General features: G+C 36.3%; 1 protein-coding gene across 2 annotated transcripts in view; it reads right to left on the reverse strand.

Moving 5' to 3' along the window:
* The window catches only part of C17H8orf34 (chromosome 17 C8orf34 homolog), a 338,603-nt gene that overhangs the window by 270,249 nt on the left and 45,711 nt on the right, over window positions 1–22,643 (reverse strand). For both annotated transcript variants that reach the window (XM_036830419.1, XM_036830420.1), the window contains exons 2-3: window positions 18,756–18,903; window positions 12,940–13,071 (exon numbers count right to left, since the gene is read on the reverse strand). In XM_036830419.1, coding sequence (XP_036686314.1) covers window positions 12,940–13,071; window positions 18,756–18,903 — 280 coding nt within the window. The remainder of the gene's footprint in view (window positions 1–12,939; window positions 13,072–18,755; window positions 18,904–22,643) is intronic.

Here is a 22,643-nt window from a genome sequence, read left to right on the forward strand (position 1 = left end):
TAAAAAATAATTGCTACCTTCTTCATGAGCAATTAGTTAAATGTTTTTAAGACATTATTGCTGTCTTCTGATAAAACAAAGAAGACTGAATATTTATATCTACCTTCACTTTCCCTCATATTCCCACTAAAATTACATTATGGTATTTTTCTTTTATCAAAGAATCGGTTGAATAAAGAGAGAAGACATCATTAGACAAGAAATAGCTACACATGTTTTTTTTGGAAGATGCAGAATGAACTGAGTGGTAACTGGATTTAGCAAGGTAGAGAATACTGAAACCTAGCCCCTGAAGAGAGAGATGCCCCAAAAAAGTGGACATTTCATACCATTTAAACATGAAAGCATCAATCAAGGAGGACCAATGCCAAAATAATAAGGATATAAAAACATAATTGCCTTTCAGATTGGAAGGATCCATAAAATGTCCACAGCATAATGTAAGGCATATTATCACAAAATTTTACAACAGTGGTAATAAAGAAAACATCTTTAAAAGCTTTCAGGGACAAAAATAGCAAATCAAATTGTCATCCGACTTCTCAATAGCAATGCTTGGCCCCAGAAGACACAGGAGAAATTCCTTCAAAATTCCATCTGAAGATCACTTCTAACTTAGAATTTTATATCCAATGAAAGAATCAATCAAGATACTTGTAAGGACTCAGAAATGTATCTGGCAAGCACTCTTTTTCAGAAAGCTCCTAATGGAGGTGCTCCACCAAAATAAATAAGTGAACCCAAAACTGGAAAGACTTGAGATTCAGGAAACAGATAATCCTCCATAAGAAAAAGGAAAAGGTAAGCCTTGGGATGACAGTAAAGGATGGTCTCAGCAGAGAGCTAAGAAAAAGTCTGGAAACTAAGGAGTAAAGACTGGAGCAAGAGGACAAAGGGCTACAGGAGAGAAGTCTCTAAAACCTCTTAAATGAAATAAAGTATAAAATATAAACTAAGACAGAAGAACACGATGTATTTAAGCATATTGAGAGTGTTTAATATATACTTTAAGGCAGGGTTTGGTGAAGCATTAGTGATGGGTACAGAGAAAGTAAAGCAAACAGAAAAACAAGCCAATTATTAATTCTAGAAACAAATTAACAGTTGGCTACTTTATGGCTCTACTGTGAAAAAGGTTAATTAACATAATCATGAAAAAGTCAATGCAAAGTATACATTAACCAACATCTGAAATAGCTGCCTGCCTGTACTATGAGAATGTGATGGGCCCTGGGTATAAAGCACAGTGTCTTAGAAGGAGGTCAAGAGATAATGCCTCAAATTTAAAAACTGAAAGAGAACTATATAAGTATCTTGTATATTTAGATATGTAGATCTGTGTACCAAAAGAAACATCTAAGAGTTAAAAGTGGTTCCAGATTAAAAGCAGAACAGGAGAAAAAGAAGGACACCATTGCCTTGTGGTACTAATTTGCTTTTTAAACCATATATATTTTTGTTTTGATAAAAATAAAATAATTTTTAAAAGTTTATATGGTAAGGCTATAAGAAAGACAGTCTCAACCTACTGAAAATTTTTTTCTGCTACCTTTTTAAAAGTAATTCAGAAATATTTATTATAATGAAACATATACTGATCCTCTGACTCAGCAATCTTATTCTGTCTGGTAAATTATCGTAAGTAAATGAAAACACTCATACTTATGTATATATGTGCAAGGTTGTTTATTTTATCGGAAAGTGCACGATATTTGTTTATTTCACCAAAAAGTTTGTGGTGGCAAAACTCTGGAAATAATGTAACTGCACTTCAACAGGGGAATAAATAAATTATGGCATATTCACACTATGGTACAGGTATGCACTTATGGAAAAGTATAACACAGATCTGAATTTATTTGCATGGAGATATGTCCATAACACATTTTAAAATAATAGAAACAAGTTGCTTAAGAATGTGTACTGTAAGTTTAAAGCCAGTTTTATAAAGCAATTCAACTCACACATTTTATGTTAGTTTATACAAAGAAAAGGATGTAAAAGGATGCAAACTATTTCCAAGGAAGTGAAAAGATACAAACTATTTCCAAGGGAGTAGACTTTAAGATGGCTAAAGGGAGAGAGACTATCTTTCTACATGTCTCTATTTTTTTCATTGTCAAAATAAGTAAATATTACTTCTATAATTTAAATAAATCTAAACTAAAAACATGCAGCTGCTTCCTCCGTGTTTCTTTGTTTAAGGGACTCTGGGAAGGAGATGTCAGCTAACATCAACACACCAGTGTTCAAGTGTGGACAGTGGAAGCAGTGATAGTGATCAATGGTTTTCGAAAACACTTCCAGGCGTATTGCTATTACGCCACAGGTCATTCCCCAGGAGTTCCCGGGGGGACAAGCCCAGGCACAGGGAAGAGAAACTCAGAAGAGGAGACAGAGAAAACTGTATTTGAACCAGATCCTTCAAAACATTTACTGGCACTTTTGTTAAACTTTTTTGAATAATTTCTCTAATCTGCATCATTACATTATCTAATTTTCCCAGAAATTACCATATCCTATTAAGATCTCATCAATTAAAAAAAATAAGAACATAGGTTTTTAAAAAAAATCAGTCCCAATCAACCTCCCCAGATAATCATATGACATGCCCCGCTGCCCACCCTAGCAGCCTTTGCAGAACTCCACCTGAATGTATCCACGTGGGCAAGCCCAGGTGAGACCAGCAGAACTGCCCAGCCCATTCACTGAACCATGAGAAATTATAAATTGTTGTTTTAAGCTACTGAGTTTAGGGGAGGTCATATGCAGCACTACAGAGAAATGAAATGACACCCAAGCTCTTTTCCTCAGCAACTTTTGAGAGAAACTAAGACAAATTTATTTTTATATTTTTGTAGCTTGTGACAATTTGCTACACATCCAATTTATCCAATTTATGATCCAATTTATCATAGGATCCAAATCTAGGACAAGGAAGGCCACAGTATAATCATGGTCTAATCAACTACACTGGATAATTTCAAAAGATGTTTCGATAAATAATGGAAGGTGATTTGGGAAGTCATCAGCCCAGTATACAGTCTCCAGATGAGAATCTCTAAAGGTTTCTGATGGATCAAAAACCTTGAGGGACTTCCCTGGTGGTCCAGTGGGTAAGACTCTATGCTCCCAGTGCAGGGGGCCCGGGCTCGATCCCTGGTCGAGGAACTAGATCCCACATGCATGCCGCAACTAAGAAGTTTGCACGCCGCAGCGAAGATCCCGCATGCCACAACTAAGACCCAGCGCAGCCAAAATAAATATAAATAAATAAATAAATAAATATTAAACAAAACAAACAACCTTGCTTAGGTCATACTTAGTATTAAAACTCAGGGCTACAGTTTAAACACATTTTCTAAAAAATATCCTCAGGAGACATGGAAAACAGCAGAACAATATAAACAACATAATATGACCCATATGAGGTGAAAGAATCTGAGATTAGGGACAACCTTTAACATCACTGAGACAAAACTCACCCCCAAAGCAGGAGCCCACCCACAGCACCGTGTAGATGGGCATGCTCCGTTCATCCATAAAGAGGTCACTACTTCACAAAACAGCCGATTGTATATTGAACAGGGCCTATTTTGAACAATTCTTTATTATATTAATCAAATTCTGACTCACTGATACCTCTACCAATAATTTCCATCTGTGGGTTAAATAATAAATTTACCATTTCCTCCAAATGACTTTTGAGATACTATCTATCTATTTCTTTGGAATCAAAATAATTTCAATTATTTAGATCTTTCAACTCTGTTTTCTAAAATTTAATGAATGCTAATATTCTTTCCTGAAAGTTTCTCCTATACTTTCATTTAAATATGCCAGGAGGTTTCCCAGTACTATAGATATACCTAAAATTGGTAACAGTGAATTTATTACTTCATGTCTCCTGCCTTCTGCATTTCCATATTATGATTTTTCAGACATTGTTTTGCCATCTTCATTCTCTCGTATCTATGTTAACTTGTGTTTTCTATACACATGCATGGTCTTTTCATTTCTTTCCTAAAATTTTAGCAAATATACAGCTATTCCTCTTTGTATATGCTGTGCTAAATGCAACATTAAAAAATAAATGAGAAATCCTCCCCCGAATACAAAAGCATAAATAAAATTACTGAGGACTGGTTTTAGTTTCTGGTTTTAACTGAAGCTAACGTACTTACCTCAATTTTCTCATCTGGATCACAAATTTGAAATAGCTATAAAAGAATCAGTGCACACTATCACGCACAAGGGATTGACAGACAAATGCTCTGCTGGTTCTTCCTGCCAAGACCCTACTCATCATCCTCAACCACTCCACCAGAACCACCACTCCACCAGGTAAACAGTAGAAATGCTTGAACCACAAAGGAAAAAACTTCATCGAACCCTATTTGTCATTATTTTTCCTCTATGACAAATCAAAATTGAAAATTAAAAACATAATATTATCTTGCAGATCTTTGTACCTATACCAGCTTGCACTGTGTAAGGTGCTTTTTTGTTAACTGAAAATGCACAGCTTCTAAACTGTTATCTCATGAGACTAGGACACATTTTAGCACTAATTAATCCTTAAATTCTCATTTACTCATTTATTCACTCATTTGTATATAGCACAAAGCACTGTCCTAGGTTCTGGGAGTAAACCAGTGGGAATAAATGTAACAAAATTCCCTGCCCTCATGGGGATGACATTCTACAGGAGCTCACAATCTATTGGATAGGCTAACAGGTTATTTTGTTCTTCACTGGCCTAATTAATATATAGTATCTATTTTTAAGTAAGTTTTAGCAATAGAGATGTTTTTAATGAATGTTAATGATATTTACCGCATATGAAAGTTAATGACTTAATATTATTGTCTTTTTTCCTTTTGAGAACAATCACTTAGAAAACTTTTTATATATATTACATAAACGTTTCTGCCAGACAATACTTCAGTTAAGAAAATATCCTTTTATTCTAAAAGTCCTTTTATTTAGTTTTGTTTTAAAGTAAGAAATTGATGTAAAATTTTATCAAATACCATTCAAGTATTATTTGAGATGTCATATGACTTTTCTTATTTTATCAATTTGTATAATGTACCAACATACACCTAACGGTAGTCCCAAAAAGGAGAAGAAAGAATATTTGAAGAAATAATGATTGAAAGATATTCCATGAAAACAGAAACCAAAGAGAGCAGGGGTGGCTATACTAGTATCAGACAAAACAGACTTTAAGACAAAACTTGTTACAAAACAAAGAATATCATATATTGATAAAAGGGTCAATCAGTCAAGAAGATTTAACAATTATTTAACATATACACACCTAAAAACAGAGACCCCAAATACATGAATCAAACACTGATGTAACTGAGGGTATAGAGTTCTACAATAATAGTTGGAGACTCTAATACTTCACTGTCAATAATGGATAGAACAACTAAACAGATCAATAAGAAAACAGAGTACTTGAACAACACTATAAACCAATTAGATCTAATAGACATATAGAGAAAAATACACAGAATAACAGCCATACATATTCTTCTTCCAAGTGCACATGGCACAATCTCTAGTATAGACCATATGTCAGGCCACAAAATAAGTCTCAATATGTTTTAAGATATTTAAATCATAACAGTATCTTCTCTGGCCACAATGGAATGAATTGGAAAGAAAAAGAAAAAGAAAAACCAGAAAATTCACAAACATGAGAAAATTAAACAACACACTCTTAAACAACCAATGGGTGAAAGAAGAAATCCTAAAGGAAATTAGAAAATATCTTGAGACAAATGAAAATGAAAACACAACATACCAAATTTATAGGACACAGCAAAAGTGGTACTCAGATGGGAATTTATAATTGTAAAGCCCACATTAAAAAGCAAGAAACATCTTATACCAATAACTGATCTTTATACCTTAAAGAGGTAGAAAAAGAAGAGCAAACTAAACTCAACCTAGCAGAAGGAAGTAAATCATAAATATTAGAATAGAGGTAAGTGAAATAGAAGATACAAATGTAATAGAGAAAATCAACAAAACCAAAAGTTGATTCTTAAGAAAGATTTTAAAAATTAACAAACCTTTAGCTAGATTAACTAAGAAAAAAGGGAAAAGACTCAAATTACTAAAATCAGAAATGTAATCAAGTCTGTAATCTACAAACTTTACAAAAATGTTTCTAAAAGGGATTATAAGAGAATATTATGAATGCCAATAAACTGGACAACCTAGATGAAATGGAAAAATTCCTAGAAACAAACAAACTACCAAAAGCTACTCAAGAATAAACAAAAGATTTATAATAAGTAAAGACACGGAATCAATGATCAACATCCTCACAACAAAGTCAAGCACAGGACAAGGTGGCTTCATTGGCGAATTCTACCAAACATTTAAAGAAGAACTGACACCAATTCTTCTCAAACACTTCCAAAAAAACAGAAAACGAGGGAATACATCTAAACTCATTCTATAAAGCCAGCATTGCCCTGACACAAAAGACAAAGATATGACAAGAAAACTACATACCAATATCTCTTCTGAATACAGATGAAAAAATCCTCAACAAAATAGTAGCAAATCAAATTCAGCAGCATATTAAAAGGCTTATGGAAACACGAAAGACATGAATAGCCAAAGCAATCCTGAGGAAGAAAATGGAGCTAGAGGAATCAGGCTCCAGGACTTCAGACTATACTACAAAGCTACAGTAATCAACACAGTATGGTATTGGCACAGAAACAGAAATATAGATCAATGCAACAGGATAGAAAGCCCAGAAATAAACCCACACACCTATGGTCAATTAATCTACAACAAAGGAGGCAAGAACATACAGTGGAGAAAGACAGTCTCTTTAATAAGTGTGCTGGGAAAACTGGAAAGCTACATGTAAATGAATGAAATTAGAATATTCTCTAAAACACATATAAACTCAAAATGGATTAAAGACCTAAATGTGAGGCTGGATACTATAAAACTCTTAGAGGAAAACATAGGAAGAACACTCTTTGACATAAATCACAGCAATATCTTTTTGGATCCACCTCCTAGAGTAATGAAAATAAAAACAAAAATAAACAAATGGGACCTAATTCAACTTAAAAGCTTTTGCACAGCAAAGGAAACCATAAAGAAAACAAAAAGACAACCCACAGAATGGGAAAATATATTTGCAAACGGAGCTACCGACAAGGGATTAATCTCCAAAATATACAAATAGCTCATGCAGTTCAACATCAAAAAAACAAACAACCCAATTAAAAAATGGGCAGAAGATCTAAATAAACATTTTACCAAAGAAGACATACAGGTGGCCAAAAAGGCCATGAAAAGATGCTCAACATCGCTAATTATTAGAGAAATGCAAATCAAAACTACAATGAGGTATCACCTCACGCTGCTAGTCAGAATGGCCATCAACAAAAAGTCTACAAACAGTAAGTGCTGGAGAGGGTGTAGAGAAAAGGGAACCCTCCTATGCCGTTGGTGGGAATGTAAATTGGTACAACCACTACGGAGAACAGTATGGATGTTCCTTAAAAAACTAAAAATAGAGCTACCATATGATCCAGCATTCCCACTCCTGGGCATATATCCACAGAAAACCATAATTCAAAAAGATACATGTACCCCAATGTTCATGGCAGCACTATTTACAGTAGCCAAGACATGGAAGCAACCTAAGTGTCCATCGACAGAGAAAAGGATAAAGAAGATGTGGTACATATATACAATGGAATATTACTCAGCCATTAAAAAGAATAAAATAATGCCATTTGCAGCAACATGGATGGACCTAGAGATGATCATACTAAATAGAGTAAGTCAGACAGAGAAAGACAAATATCATACGATATCACTTATATGTGGAATCTAAAAAGATGATACAAATGAACTATTTACAAAACAGAAACAGAGTCACAGACTTGGAAAACAAACTTATGGTTACCAAAGGGGAAAGGTGGGGGGAGGGATAATTAGGAGTTTGGGATTAACATATACACACTACTATATATAAAATAGATAATCAACAAGGACCTACTGTATAGCACAGGGAACTCTACTCAATATTCTGTAATAACCTATATGGGAAAAGAATCTGAAAAAGAATGGACATATGTATATATATAACTGAATCACTTTGCTGGACACCTGAAACTAACACAACACTGTAAATCAACTATACCCTATATAAAATAAAAATCAAATTTAAAAAAGTATTTATAAGCTGTTCCCATGCAATAAAAACTAAAACTAATAAGTGAACTCATAAAAAAAAGGATTAAACATCATGACCAAGTGGGATTTATCCATGAACGCAAAAGTTATTTAACATAAGAAAATAATCGGTGTAATAATTATGTTAATATAATCAATTTTAAAATGCATGATTATTTTGATTGATGGAGAAAAAGGCTTCTGACAAAATTCAACATTCTGTCATAATAAAAGCTCCCAATAAACTAGGAGTAGAAGGGAACATCTTCAATATAATAGAAGACATTTATTAAAAAACTCACAGCTAACACCCCATAGATCAGTAAAATAATAAAATTTTCCCCTTAAGATGAGGAACAAGAAAGGATGCCTGTTTTCATCACTTCTATTCAATACTATTAAAATTTCTATCCAGACCAAGTAGGCAAGAAAAAGAAATAAACAGCATTCAAATTGGAAAAGGAAAAGGAAAACTATCTCTACTTGCAGACGGCATGAACTTATATGTAGAACAGCCTAAAGAATCCACAAAAACGTGGTTGCAGCTAATAACAAGCTCAGCAAAGTTGCAGGATATAAGATCAATACTTGAAGATCAGTTGTATTTCTAAACACTACCAATGAACAATTGGAAAAAGAAAAAAAGAAACAATTCCGTTTACAATAGCATACAAAAGAATAAAATACTTAGGTATAAACTTAACCAAGAAGGTGCTAGTCTAGTACACTGAAAAGTACAAAACACTGTTCAAAGAAATTAAAGAAGACAAATAAATGTAAAGGCATCCCATGTTCATGAATTGGAATCCTTAACAATGTTGAGATCACAATAATCCCCAAATGATCTATTAACAGAATGTATTTCCTATTAAAAACTCGATGACCTTTTTTAGCAGAAATGGAAAAGCTGATCCTAAAAATCATATGGAATTGCAAAGGACCCTGGATAGCCTAAATAATGTTGAGAAAGAAAAACAAAGGTCAAGTACTCACATTTTCCAATTTTAAAACTCATTATAAAGCTTCTGTAATAAAAATAGTGTGGTACTTATATAAGGATAGGCATATAGAATAGTGAAATAGAACTGAGAGTCTAGAAATAAATACATTCATTGTCAACTGCTTTTCGACAAGGGTGCCAAAACCATCATTTAATGAGTAAAAAATAGTATTTTCAACAAATGACGCTGTCCAACAAATGGACAACTCAATATCCACATACAAAAGAATGAATTTAGACCCCTACCTTACATCATAAACAGAAACTAACTCAAAATGAATCAAAGACCTAAATTTAAGAACTAAAACTATGAAACTCTTAGAAGAAAACATAGGGGTAAATCTTTATGGTCTTGGATTAGGCAAGGGTTGACACCAAAAGCACAAGAAAAAAAAAAAGAGAGAGAGAAATAGATAAATTGGGCTTCATCAAAATTAATAACTTGCATATCAAAGAATACTATCAAGAAAGTGAAAAGACAATCTACAGAATGAGAGAAAATATCTGTAAATCATATATCTGATAAGGGTGTAGGATTAGAATATATAAAGAACTCTTGAAACTCAAGGAAAAAAAGGGTAACAACTTACTTTAAAAAATGAACCAAGGACCTGAATAGATATTTCTCCAAAGAAGATATACATATGGCCAAGAAGAACATGAAAGGATGCTCAACATCATTAGTTATCACAGAAATGCAAATCAAAACAACAATGAGATACCACTTCATACCCATTTGGATGGTATAATATTTTTGTTATAAATAGAAAAAAACAAATGTTGGTGAGAATGTGAGGAAATTGAAAACATTGCTGGTGGGAATGTAAAATAGTACAGCCTTCCTAAAAAACAACTGGCAGTTCTCCCAAAAGTTTAAACATACAACATGACCCAGCAATTCTACTTCAAGGTATATACTCAAAATAATGGATAATGAGTGTTCAAACAGTTACTTGAGCATGAATGTTTATAGCAGCACGATTCATGATAGCAAAATGTAGAAACAACCAAAATACCCTACAATAGATGGATGGATAAACAAAATGTGGTATATCTATACAATGGAATGTTATTCAGCCAGAAAAAAGGAATGAAGTTCTGATACCTGCTGCAATGGGAATGAACCGTGAAAATATGAATATTATACTGGGTAAAATAAGCCAAACACAGAAAGCTCACACATTATACGATTCTATTAATATGAAATAACCAAAATAGGTAAATTCACAGAAACAGAAAGCAAGTTCCCAGGGGCTGGTGGGAGGTAGAAATGTTGAGTGACTGTTTATTTGTTACAGAGTTTCCTTTTCTGATGATGAAATGTTTTGGAACTAGAAAGAGGTTACGGTAGCACAGTATTTTGAATGTACTAAATGCCACTGAATTGAACATTTTAAAATGGTTAATTTTTGTTATGCTAATTTAACCTAAAAAAAAGCATTTTAGAGTGATTTGTTATGAAGCCATGGTAACTAGAACATCTCTAAAACTTTTTTGCCTCTCCAAGGTCACAAAGTTATATTTGTATGTTTTATTTTAGAAGTTTCATTGTTTTTGTTTCCATCTTTAAGTCTATGACCCATCTCAGATTGATTTTCAGTATGAATTAAGGTAGGGATCAACTTGTGTGTATTTTCCATATGAATGTCCAATGTTGAAGGGATTTTTCTCTTCCTACTGTATTGCTTAGATGTTCTTGTGGAAAATCATTTGACCTCATACGTAGGTCTATTTTTAGACTCTTTATTAAATTTAATTGATCTATTTGTCCATCCTTTCACCAAAATCACACTGTCTTGATAACTGTAGTTTTATAAGACTTGAAGTCAGGTAGGGTAAATTCTCCAAACTACTTCATGTTTTTCAAGATTGCTTTAGATAATCATGGTTCTTTCCCTTTCCAAATCAATTAAAAATAATAATGTCAATTTCCATGGGTCAAATACCTGCTAGATTTTGGATAGGGATTGTACTTATTTCAATAGTAGATTGTTATTTATTTCTCTGTTCCTCTTTTCTTGCCTTTGTTTTGGGAGAATAAATCAAAAAATTTGGGGCATCCTATTTTAATAAATTTATTAACTTTTTATTTATGCCTTTTTGTGCTTCTTTTTAGTTGTGCTTTACATATTACAATATACAGCTTTAACTTACCATGGTCTATGTTCAAAAGATTTTCTATTACTTCAGGAATAATTTATGTTTCAACAATATATTTCCAATCAATAACTCTGAATCCTATATACTATCTCGACATACATCATTAAACATTCATGATACTCTGTTATTAATTTCCTTTAAAGAGCTAACAGTCCAATGGAACCAGAGGTTGAGAGCAGGTCACCTGAACAGGAAAAGATATCAGACGCCAGCCCACCAATAACATTTTGTGGCTACACAGCACCCCATAAATAGCAAAGGCTCTGCAAAATGAAAGGCCTTACAGCATTCTACCCTCAAGGTGATGCGATCCAGGACTCAGCCCTTTAAAATAAGCCCCTAGGGTTATGGATTTATCATTGGGAGAGGGGGAGAGAGACAGACAGAAAGACATTTCCAAGGATAGAAAGGGAAATGTGAGACTGAGAACTGATTGATTTCATTTTTCATTTATTCCTTTACATTTTTTTCATTGAATACTTATTAATTGAGCCAGGAACTGTACTGGACATTACTGGGAATATGGTTGTGAACAACACATTTAAATTTTAAACTTGTATATTTTTTTAAATGTTGGGACCAAATTTTATAAACCAAACTGGTGAAGCAGGATAATTTAGCTACAATCATAATTTTAAAAGAAATTTGTAGTTTGTAGTACTTCACATAATTCTCACAAGAACTTTGTGGTTTATAAAATACTTTTTATGAGTACCACTATATAAATAAAGAAACTCAAGGAGTTAATTTCAGTCATTTTCACAAATGACCCAAATTCAGATTCCAGTTAGCACATAATGATTTTTCAAATTTTTCAAACAAAAGTAAGTATTTTCTACCTTTTCCTTTTCCTGTTTAAATTAAAATCAAACACCTCACTCTGTAACAACCACAAGAAACTGATGTGTAAGAACAGCTTTCAAGCTCTCTTGTCTTCCAAGAATAACTGACTTGCTACAAGATCCTAAGCTACATGACATGTTTATGCGTATGTGGTGGTAACAGAGCACTGGAAAAACTTAGTGGCTGGAAAGGCAGTGGGAAAGGAGGAGAGACATTGAGAGAGAAGGGGTACTTCTCATCGTGGGAGAGAATAAATATACAAGCTTCAGTAATAAATGGGTAGGGCTTCAGAGAGATCCTGGGTGAAGGACTTTTTTTAAATTTTGTTAAATGTTTTGAACAGAAATCTTCTTTGCTTTCCCTCTAAAATATTTGCTTTTATGTCCTTTATTAAATGTAGGGTTGGTATTGCTCTGAACGTGATAAAACACTGCAACTGTTCATGAGAGGCAAGGGACCTGCTCCACGCAGTTTACATTCTTAAAAGAATACTGTACTCAAAAGGATCTAAATCGATTACACATGCTTGAGAATATGAGTGAGTAGCTATATATAAATAAAGCTCAATGTTAATGCTGAAACAAATGTGAAATTCATTAGAATAGCCAGAATATCAGATAAAAAGTTTGGCTTCAATTCTTACCTTTTCTTCATTTTACTAACACACACTTACATACATTAAGTAATATATGAATGACAAACTTCCTTACATGATTTTGATTCTGGTGATGGTGGAGAAATATTAGACACAGCAAGGTCGCTTTTTGACTTTTTAGGCTTCTTTGCATTTAACTGCCAGGGTTTATCATAGTTTCTGAATTCCCTTCTTGTTCCTTTATGTTCTGTTAAAACAAAAAAAAATACATATAAAAATAGTAGTGATTTCATGATTGGTCAAAAACTAAATCCATGAAGTAATTAGATATACCTGGCAAAAGCTATGTCACCTCATATCAAAATAATGCAAATGTCCCAAAGTATTACTTGCTTTATTTCTCCTGTAAATTTGAGTTTTGAATTTGATATGAATTAGCTTATATATTAATATGATTAAGATCATGGTAAACTGTGAAATTATTCAAAAGTCTTTTTAAGGCACAGATTACTTAAAATAACACTCTATAAATGGGTGTCATGGAATAAAGCCTTGTATTCTGTTGTAAATAAAAACAGCTAAGTGTTTAAGTAAATTTTACTCATTTGATGCTACCTTATCGTATTCACTATGGCACATAAAACCACTGGTGCTCACCTACACTTCCTCCATAGTATCTCTCATTTTTTCCACTGTTCTGTTCAAGAAAGAGTAGTTCAACCACCTTTACTGAAAGCTCTAGTTCCCCTTCAAAGGTGGTCAGTGTCATACCAACTTCCAAATGAAATGATCTTTCCAGGAGTTCATCTCTCTTAACTTCTTTGCATTCCATATTTTTAGACAGACTTATATTGTGGAATTTTTTCTTCTCTTATTCTCAGGGCATTACATGCTCCTCATCCCCATATCACCTATCTTACTGTTCCTTCTCTGTCTTATTCATGCTTTCTTATCTTTCATCTGTATGACATTCCTTAGTTTCCTTCTGCCTTCTTGTTTAAACTTATACAGCTTCAAATCATCCCAGCTCTATGGATGACTCATAAATCTTTCTCTGACTACCCACTTATAAATACCAAGTAGACATCATGAAATATTATAGGGATTCCTCAAATTTTCATGTTAAGTTTGTACTTAATTAGCTGTTGTCCAATTTTTCTACTTCCAACATCCCATTAAATACCAAAAGAGGCACAAATATTCTAAAACACTAGGAACAGAAATATTGGTCTATATTCTGCCAGAACCCAGGAAGTATTTCCATAGATAGAATTAAGACAAAAGATCGGCATATCAGAAAGAGACTGAAAAATTTCTAGACATCCACAATGCTAGCCCCTACCTCAGATTTATCTCCTTATATTGTTTCACAATCTATCAGAATTTGGCGTTTTACATACAAACTAGAACCGTACTTTCTTCTAGTGCAACATAGCTAAAAGAATAAAAAATCACAGACACAAAACATAGCATCTCATGATACAAAGAAAAACTAAAAGGAGCCAGAAACAATGATATATTGGATTCTGTGGCTTTTTCAATTCTCCACTATTGGAAAGAAAAAAAAATCCACATTAATTTAAATATTCCAGCAATGATATTGTTCTTATTTAGTCAGTTAAAAAGAGATGAGAGACAGAAAGTCACTTGTCAGTCTAGCAGAGACCTACAGGATTTGACTGATACTGGAAATTTTAGTAGCAACCATGATTTCACCTGTCTCCCCCAAATTTTTGAAAACTAACTAAACGGTTCAAGCTATATGGTGAGGGAACAAAAAAGAGTCTACCTACACTATTTATTGACAAACCTGAAACTAGACAGAACATTCCTCATTTAAATTCAAATAGACAGAAAATAAATATCATTTTAAGAAGGAAGATTCAGTATAAAAAACAAAAATACATCATTCAAAATATAGAGGAAATTCACAGTTTGGGGGAAGATTTACTATGAAAAAACCTTTAAATTTTATAATGTGGCTACTTTATCTTCTTAATAAAAATAAAAGAAAATAGAGTCTGTGAAGCAGAAAGAAATGAGAAAAGAGATAAAACATAAAAATATAACTGCTAAGAGAAATTAAAGAAGATAAGGAAACACTGACAGGAAGCTAAAATGCAATACGTACCAACATTTAAATTTGTGTACAAAGCCAGAAAGAGAAAACCAGTACTACAGAAAACTGAATCAGTGACACACAGAACATGCTTGACAAACCTCCCTAGAAATTATCAATAAAAAAAACTCAATTTATACATAGTTGATTTTCTTGAAGAAGAAATCAAAACAAACACAACAGAAACATTAACTAAGTACACAAGAAGAAAACTGTTCTAGGCTGAAGACCTGGGTTTGCTAATTGCAAGGATTCACTGAATAAAATGAAAAATTAAAGAAAAAAGACAAACATCTACATGTAGTCCCAGTAAAACTTTGGAATATCAGAAATAAAGAAAAAACAAATCCCATAAGTATTTAATAACAGAATATCGAAAAATGAGTAAAAACAAGGTTGCTTTCAATTTTCTCCTAGACATTAAATGACAGACTTCTGAGAAGATGTTATGTCCCAAGATGCTGGATACATTTAAAAGCAAAAAGAGGGCACCTTCAGATACTTTCAAAAAGTACTGACCTATATATTTTGACGATTGAGACATTTTCTAACTAATTAGAAAAAGCACCAAAAGAAATAATTCAAAATTACAGTTACAGTTTAAACTGGCATTATTTACTGTCACCTGAATTATAACTTCATCAGTTAATATTCACATCCAAGAAGTAGTCTATGCTTTCCTTCTCCCTCCTGCCATACCCTTCCCTCTAAAATCTTTCCTCTTCACCTCCTGGGGCATACGTTCCACGGTAAACAAACAGCCCTCTATCTTCAAATCCCCTCCTTCAAGTCAGAAGAGCCACTCATTCTTTCCACAAGGGCACTCCCGCCTCTGCAGTTTCCTGGAATGAAGGGTGTTCATTCCCCCACGTGTCACCTGCCACAGACTGCGTTTTTCTGGTCCATCCACGCTAAGCTGAAAGCTTCTCCTCTCTTGTGGTAAGTGCTGCCTGTCTACACTGCTCACCCCTCCTCATTACTGCATCTTTCTGCTCCTGATTTCTGCCACAGCCCTACTCGAGACACTGGCACCGTCACCCTTGACCTTTTAACAGCGAGAATGAAACCCTGGTGACCTCTTAATCCTTAAACAAACCGTGCACTGAACCTCATACTTCACTGCCCTCCTCAACTCTAAAGAGCTTCACTTCCCTGGACATCACACACCCCCAAACTCAGGTCACCCACAGGACGTTCTCATCATCTGCAATCATTCCACCTCAAAAGTCTTGATCCCAAATATCACAATTTCCCTGTCCTTCTCAATCTTTCATGTTTTCACCACACCTCCCCTTACACAGGCCTCTCAAAGGTTTTTAGCTCTCTGACTTGCTTTTTATGTCTAAACTGTTTCCTTGCTCCCTACCCTCTCATACCAGACCACATGCTTTGATCACTTGCACAATTTACCCAGAAATACCCTCAGCTCCTTCGCAAAACCACTCTTCCAGCCTCCATCCTCACTAGGGTACAACTACAGTTCTCATCAGTCTCTCAAACGGCTTTTCTGTCCCTCCTCCCAGCACTTCGGGGCACTATGGGGAAAAATCACAATCTTGCCCACAGTTTCCGTGATTAATTCATGTCTTGAACTTCAGATAAGCCCCAGAACTGCTTTAGTCTTTTTTATTTTCCTTTGCCAACTCTTTTTTTCTTCCCCATGGTGACTTTTCACAATTAATATCATTCACTTCAATCTCCCCTATTCAATCCCCAAACCTCTTGCCCTCAGCAAACAACCTCACTTCCTAATAAACAGGCAAAATTTAAGGCAAAAGATATCATCTCACCCTTGCCTTCTCCTACTCCATCTCCTATTCTAAATTTGACCACAACTTCTTCCATTCTCCCACTCACATGGTTTTATTGTGTACAATCCTGAATGCCATACCTGCGACTCCTGCCTTAACCCATTCCCAGAGTTTTAGACTCATATCCAACAGCCTGCTGGAATTATCTACTAAGATACCCCACAAGAAATTCAAATTCATCCAAAGGAACTGGACTTATTATGGGTCTTCATATATTTAGTCCTGTGTTCCCATCTTGCTTTATTAAACAAGCACTTATGCCATTACCCTAGTAAACTGGGAGTTATAATAATCTCCTTCCCTCTCCAAGCAATGAGTCATTAAGTACTCGTGCTAGTCAGAATTCTAAAGTGATCCCCCTTGATATCTGTCCCTTGATGTTATGCCCTAAATAATTCCCTCCCCTTGAGCGTAGACAGGACCTTTGACTTGCATCAAACCAACAGAATATGGCAAAGGTAATGGGATGTCAATGCCATGATTACATTGTATTATATAAGATTCCATCTTAGTAAACTTCAATGAAAGAAATTCCCTTACTTGTTAAAGAAATAAGCTGCCATGATGCAAGAGTCATGTGGCAAAGAACTGTGGGCTGTACCTATTTGCTGAGAGCAGCCCCTGGCTGAGATCCAGCAAGAAAACAGGGACCTCAGTCACACAGTCGCGAGGAAATTAATTCTGCCGACAACCTGAATGAGCTTAGAAGCAGATTCTATTCCAGCCTCCAACACCTTGATTTGCAGCTTTGTAGATTAAACAGAAGATCTAGTTAAACCCTGCACAGACTTCTGACCTGTGAAAAACGTGAGATATTAAATGTCTGCTGATTAAAGCTAGAGAATTTAATACACTACTGTCTCTCCAGATGTGATAATTTATAAATATGGGCTCCTATGAGCTTCAGTGAGCTCATAGATGTTTATCTGGTCCACCTTCAGAAGAATGGTGCCTTCTTTGCAGCTACAAACCAGAGCCTATGCCTAAGAGCCACCCTACTAAGAATCTAACGCTAAGAAAGTGAGGCCAAGAAAAACCAAGAGCCCCCTCTTTTGTGTACCAAAAGCTCATATTCTAGTTTCCTGTATGCAGCAGAGAACTTCTGTATGGATAACTAACACCAGAGTTGTCTACATTCTTCAGAGGATACCCTATTCCCTACCCACTTTAGGCAGCAATGTGAGGATACAGCCAAAGAAAACCAAAATCCTTTCACGGGATCCCACAGAGCATGACGAGAAGAGAAGCGATGGTGTTCTCCCCGGAAGCATCTGGAATCCTGTCAGTCAGATACCGTGGGAGTCAGGTGTGGAGTCAGCTACCCAAGCAACAGGTCTGGGGGGGGAGTGGGGATTTGGGTTTGGAAGTAAATACTAATACCAAACTAACAGACCAGGGTGTAGAAGAAATAAGCTGTCGGACACACATTTTATAAATAAAAATCGAAGTCACGTCTACCCAATTGTATCACCAGTGCTTATTGGGGAGGTAAGGCTATTGCATACTTGGTAAGGCTGGTTCCCCAATAGAGTGAATAAAGTTTCCTCAGGTTGAATCTACTACATAAGGTAAAATTAGAACTGAGGGAAACAAAGAGTAATTATCCATTTGGGCTACAAAAAAGGTAACTCTGTAGAAATCTACTGTTTACCTTTCTACACAGATGAGCTCCATAAGCACTTAGTTCAAATTCTTCATAAAAAGATAAGAAATTTAAAATAATTCGTTTTAATTCATATGAAATGAAAGCTTTTCATGCAAATCTGAATCTTATTTCTATTTAGATTGAATACAGAGATGCTCATATTTTGAAGCTAATACATAACAATATATTCAAATTCAAGAAGATTTTTGGACAAATTTTAGCATACAGATGAAGTCTCCGCTGAATACATGAAACCCTACGTAACCGCCTAGATTTACTCATTATAAAGAGAAAGACTTTTGTAAATTTTAGTTTAAATGTATTAACATTAACTGTAAAATATATTTTTCATTTACCTAATGTTTCACTTTCTGCCCAGAGAGCTGCAGATCCAGATAAAGTTCTTTGAAGGTGTCCACGGTTTCCTTGTTTAGACTGAAGATGGTCAATGAGAAATGGGATTGGCTGGTCAGGTGTCTCAGTAATTAACTTGGTCATTAATTCCTGAAGGCAAAGTAAAGCATATGTTTACATCTAATCATAAGAGCAAACACGTCTGTATAACTTATTACTGCCAAGCACGAAAACTAATTTAATCCTCATAATAATCTTTTCAGGCAGGCACAAGTTACTGTCCTCATTTCGAGGAAACTGAAGTGCAGAGAAGTTATATTTATTTTTATTATTATATTTGTCCAAAAACATACTAGAAATTTACTCTAGAAAGAATTTTCGATTTCAGATTACTATTTTGAGAGATGCCATTATATATTAACTTTTCAATAAACCTCACCATATGCCTTATATACCAATATCATTTTTCTTTCTTAACTATATATAAATATCCCTAAATGAAGAAAATGTTGTTGGAATGAAAGAAACAAGTAACAAGTCGCAGCTCCACAGAAACCAAAAAATGTCTTAAACTGGTTCTCCAACAGAAGTTCCTTTTTCCAAAAGCCCTGATAGGTATTCACTCTTTCTTGTTCTTGTTCTTTCTTTCTTTTTTTTAAGGCGTGAAGCAATGGAGAGTCCCATTTTTAGACAGCTCTAATGATGCTTTAAACTGGGGAGAAATCTGCTTAAGGGTAATATCTACACATTGTTTTTGCCAGTCAGGAACAGCAAGAGCAAGTGCCAATTTGTGGTCCATTAGAATCCCCAGACTGTTCTCCGATGAACAGCTGCCAAGCCAACTGAACATCGCTTTGTGCTGTGCAACTGGGTTTGTGAACTTGCATGCACCACTCTAGATTCATATTAGTCACATTTCATCATGTTGGGTTTAGCCCAGAATTCTAGTCTGTCAACTGTCATTTAAGTTCAGATTCTGTGAGAGGCAGTGGTTCTAGTGATACACTGGGTATCAGGTATTAGGACTGCTAATGGAAGGGATACTGGAAATTCCCCATCCCATTGTCTTTTTTTGTTGGTGGCCTATTTCCTTTGCCTTGAATGCTCTTTTCTGGGATGTTCAGATGGCTGGCTTGTCATCATTCAGTCTCTAATGATATCGTCTTAAAAAAGCTTACCCTAACGAATCTTCATAAGCTTTTATCACTTCTTTATTTTCTTCGCAGTATTTAGCACTCTCCAGAATCATCTCATTTAATATTTGCTCATCAGTTTGTGCCTGACTCTTCTCCCCTGCTACGACAGCGCTAAGACCAAGGACTGGCCTGGTTTGATCTCTACTCTCTCCTTAGGGTCTAGATTCTACCTAGTTCATAGGTGGTGTTGAATGAATGAATGAATGAATATTTGGTTTACTGACCCCAGGTAAATATTAGAAATTAAAATCCCTATTGTCCTAATAAACAACAATTAAAGCATCCATAGATTTCTTAGCCCAGCAAAACACACTCTTCTGAACTCCTACACAAGAAACTGCTGTCATACCTCAGGGATATTTGTTGACATTTACAATAGTCTAGGAACACATGGATTTATCTGAGTAGAGGCTGAACGGATTTTATAGATGACAAGATTCCAAGTTGATCTCAGAGACATGGATAAAATAATTCAAGGTATTTCAAAAATGTGCAGACTGAACATAAAGTTGGAACTAAAAAGAGGAAAGGATTTCTACTATGAACACACTGTGAAGCAAAATATTTGTCAGACAAATATAAGCCGTTTTTATATTCTAAAAAACAGGTAAGCAAACAACCAGTTGGCAAAGGTCTTCTTTACTTCTGTTATTTAAAGTCTCAATTATGGTTATAACTTAAGAGGACATTCGTCTACGTGGTAGAGCAATGCAAGGTTCAATTAAAACCCAATTACACAGAAGTGGAACATAATTTAAAACATTTTAGATTTTGCTACTGTAGAAAAGATGCATTATATTCTATTTAAATTAACTGTACATTACAAAAGCTATGAGGAAATAGAGAGAAAAATAAATAGAAGGACCAACTAGATTACTCTTGTCACAGAAGGCCTGGGCACTCCGATAAAGCAAAATTAGGTCAGATAACAGGGCTTTAAAGCTAAAGCAATTTCTACCCTGAAACCTCTGAAGATCTCATGCACTTTTTCTTTTTAACTTTCAAGTTAGATGGAAAGTTTCTGGGTTTTTTTCCTTTTAAAATAAACTGAAGTGTCTCTATATTGTCTTTAGAAGATGGACCATACAGTCATACTAGACCAAGTAGTCACTGTTAATTTTTTTAAATAGCATCCATCTAGTAGCTAGTTTTGGATACCCTTATATTCCATGAATGAATATACGAGATTAACAGGACAAAAACCGTCATAAACAAAATGAAAAGAGCTTATGTTTGCAATAAGGTGTATTGGGTATCTTGGTTGATCAAGAGTCTAGTTCTAGATTATTGCATTTAAAAGAGGAATTACCCTGCCTCTCACTCAATCCATGTATATCCACTGGCATTCGGACTTTAATGATTCTGAGGACTTAAACTCTTTCCCAGACGTGAACATTTTAAATCCTTAGATTTGCAAAGATGTCACCGGCAATAAAAAGGCTGGTTTTCCCCACTAGGACTGAGACACACAGAGATAGAACCGAGCGGCCGACAGATCGAGGAGATGAGAAAGGAGCCGCGCACCTTGAAGGTCAGGTGGGAGAGAGACACCCGACCGCAGAAGGTGGTCAGGGACCGGCCACCATAAGGAAAAGAGTATTCCAGAAGAGCGGGCCAATGTCGGGGGTGGAGGCCGAACGCCGTTAGAGAATGTTCTGTGCTTCCGGGGAGGGAGAGCGGGGCTCATTAACTATTCTTACCCTGAGCGTAAGAGTTGTGCCATGGAACTCCGGGGTGTCAGAGCCTGACCAACAGAGCGACGCTGCATCCGGCCTTCCCCTACTGGGCCACCCGTCGCCCGCGCGGACGCCAGCCGGCGCGGCAACAACGCGCTCCGCCGACGCTGCCCGCTCTGCCGGACGGCGGCCCCGCGCAGGCGCACTCCGGGGCGCGGACTCGGGCGCAGAGGCGGGTCCGACGGATCCCGCCCGCCAGTCCCGAGCCCTCGCGGTGCCCGAGCGCCTGAGCGCAGGCTCCCCAGCAAGGGTCTCTGGGGTGTCACCCTCTTCCTGCCCCGGAATGCAGTCGCCCCCGCAGCTGTCCCGAGGGAGATACACCGACGTGGCTTTTTGGCCGCTGCCCCAAGCCTGTCCCGGGACGCCGTCTGCAGAGCCCGGGAACCCTGCCACGCTCTGGATGGCGACCCCAGCGCCCCGGGAGCCGGCTGCAGTGTGCCAGGGTATCCCTGTATCTACCGAATCGTGTCTGGAGGCAGAAACCCCACCCTCCTGCCTTGCCCACACCAGAGACGTCAGCCTCAGACCCAGTGAGGATGCTTCCCAGCTCGGAGGACCACGAGGACCAGGGCCCGGGCCCCGCCTGACAGTTCCGCGACGAGAGCCCTCCCCAGAGCTCGGGCCTTAGGCTCAGAGGCTGCCCTGAACTTTGGCAAGAAGCTTTGGAGGGTACCCGCCTGGGCAGCTTCTACTAATACCCTTGCCTGTCAACCAGGAATCAGGCCTGTAGTGTGGGCCGCCCTCCTCATTTGCTCCTTCGGTGGTTTTCAAGCTTTCCTTTAGCCAAGGATCTAATACCCTTGCCTTTCAACCAGGAATCAGGCCTGTAGTGTGGGCCGCCCTCCTCATTTGCTCCTTCGGTGGTTTTCAAGCTTTCCTTTAGCCAAGGATCTAATACCCTTGCCTGTCAACCAGGAATCAGGCCTGTAGTGTGGGCCGCCCTCCTCATTTGCTCCTT

The sequence above is a fragment of the Balaenoptera musculus genome, chromosome 17 (assembly GCF_009873245.2).
Source record: "Balaenoptera musculus isolate JJ_BM4_2016_0621 chromosome 17, mBalMus1.pri.v3, whole genome shotgun sequence".
NCBI classification, from domain to species: domain Eukaryota; kingdom Metazoa; phylum Chordata; class Mammalia; order Artiodactyla; family Balaenopteridae; genus Balaenoptera; species Balaenoptera musculus.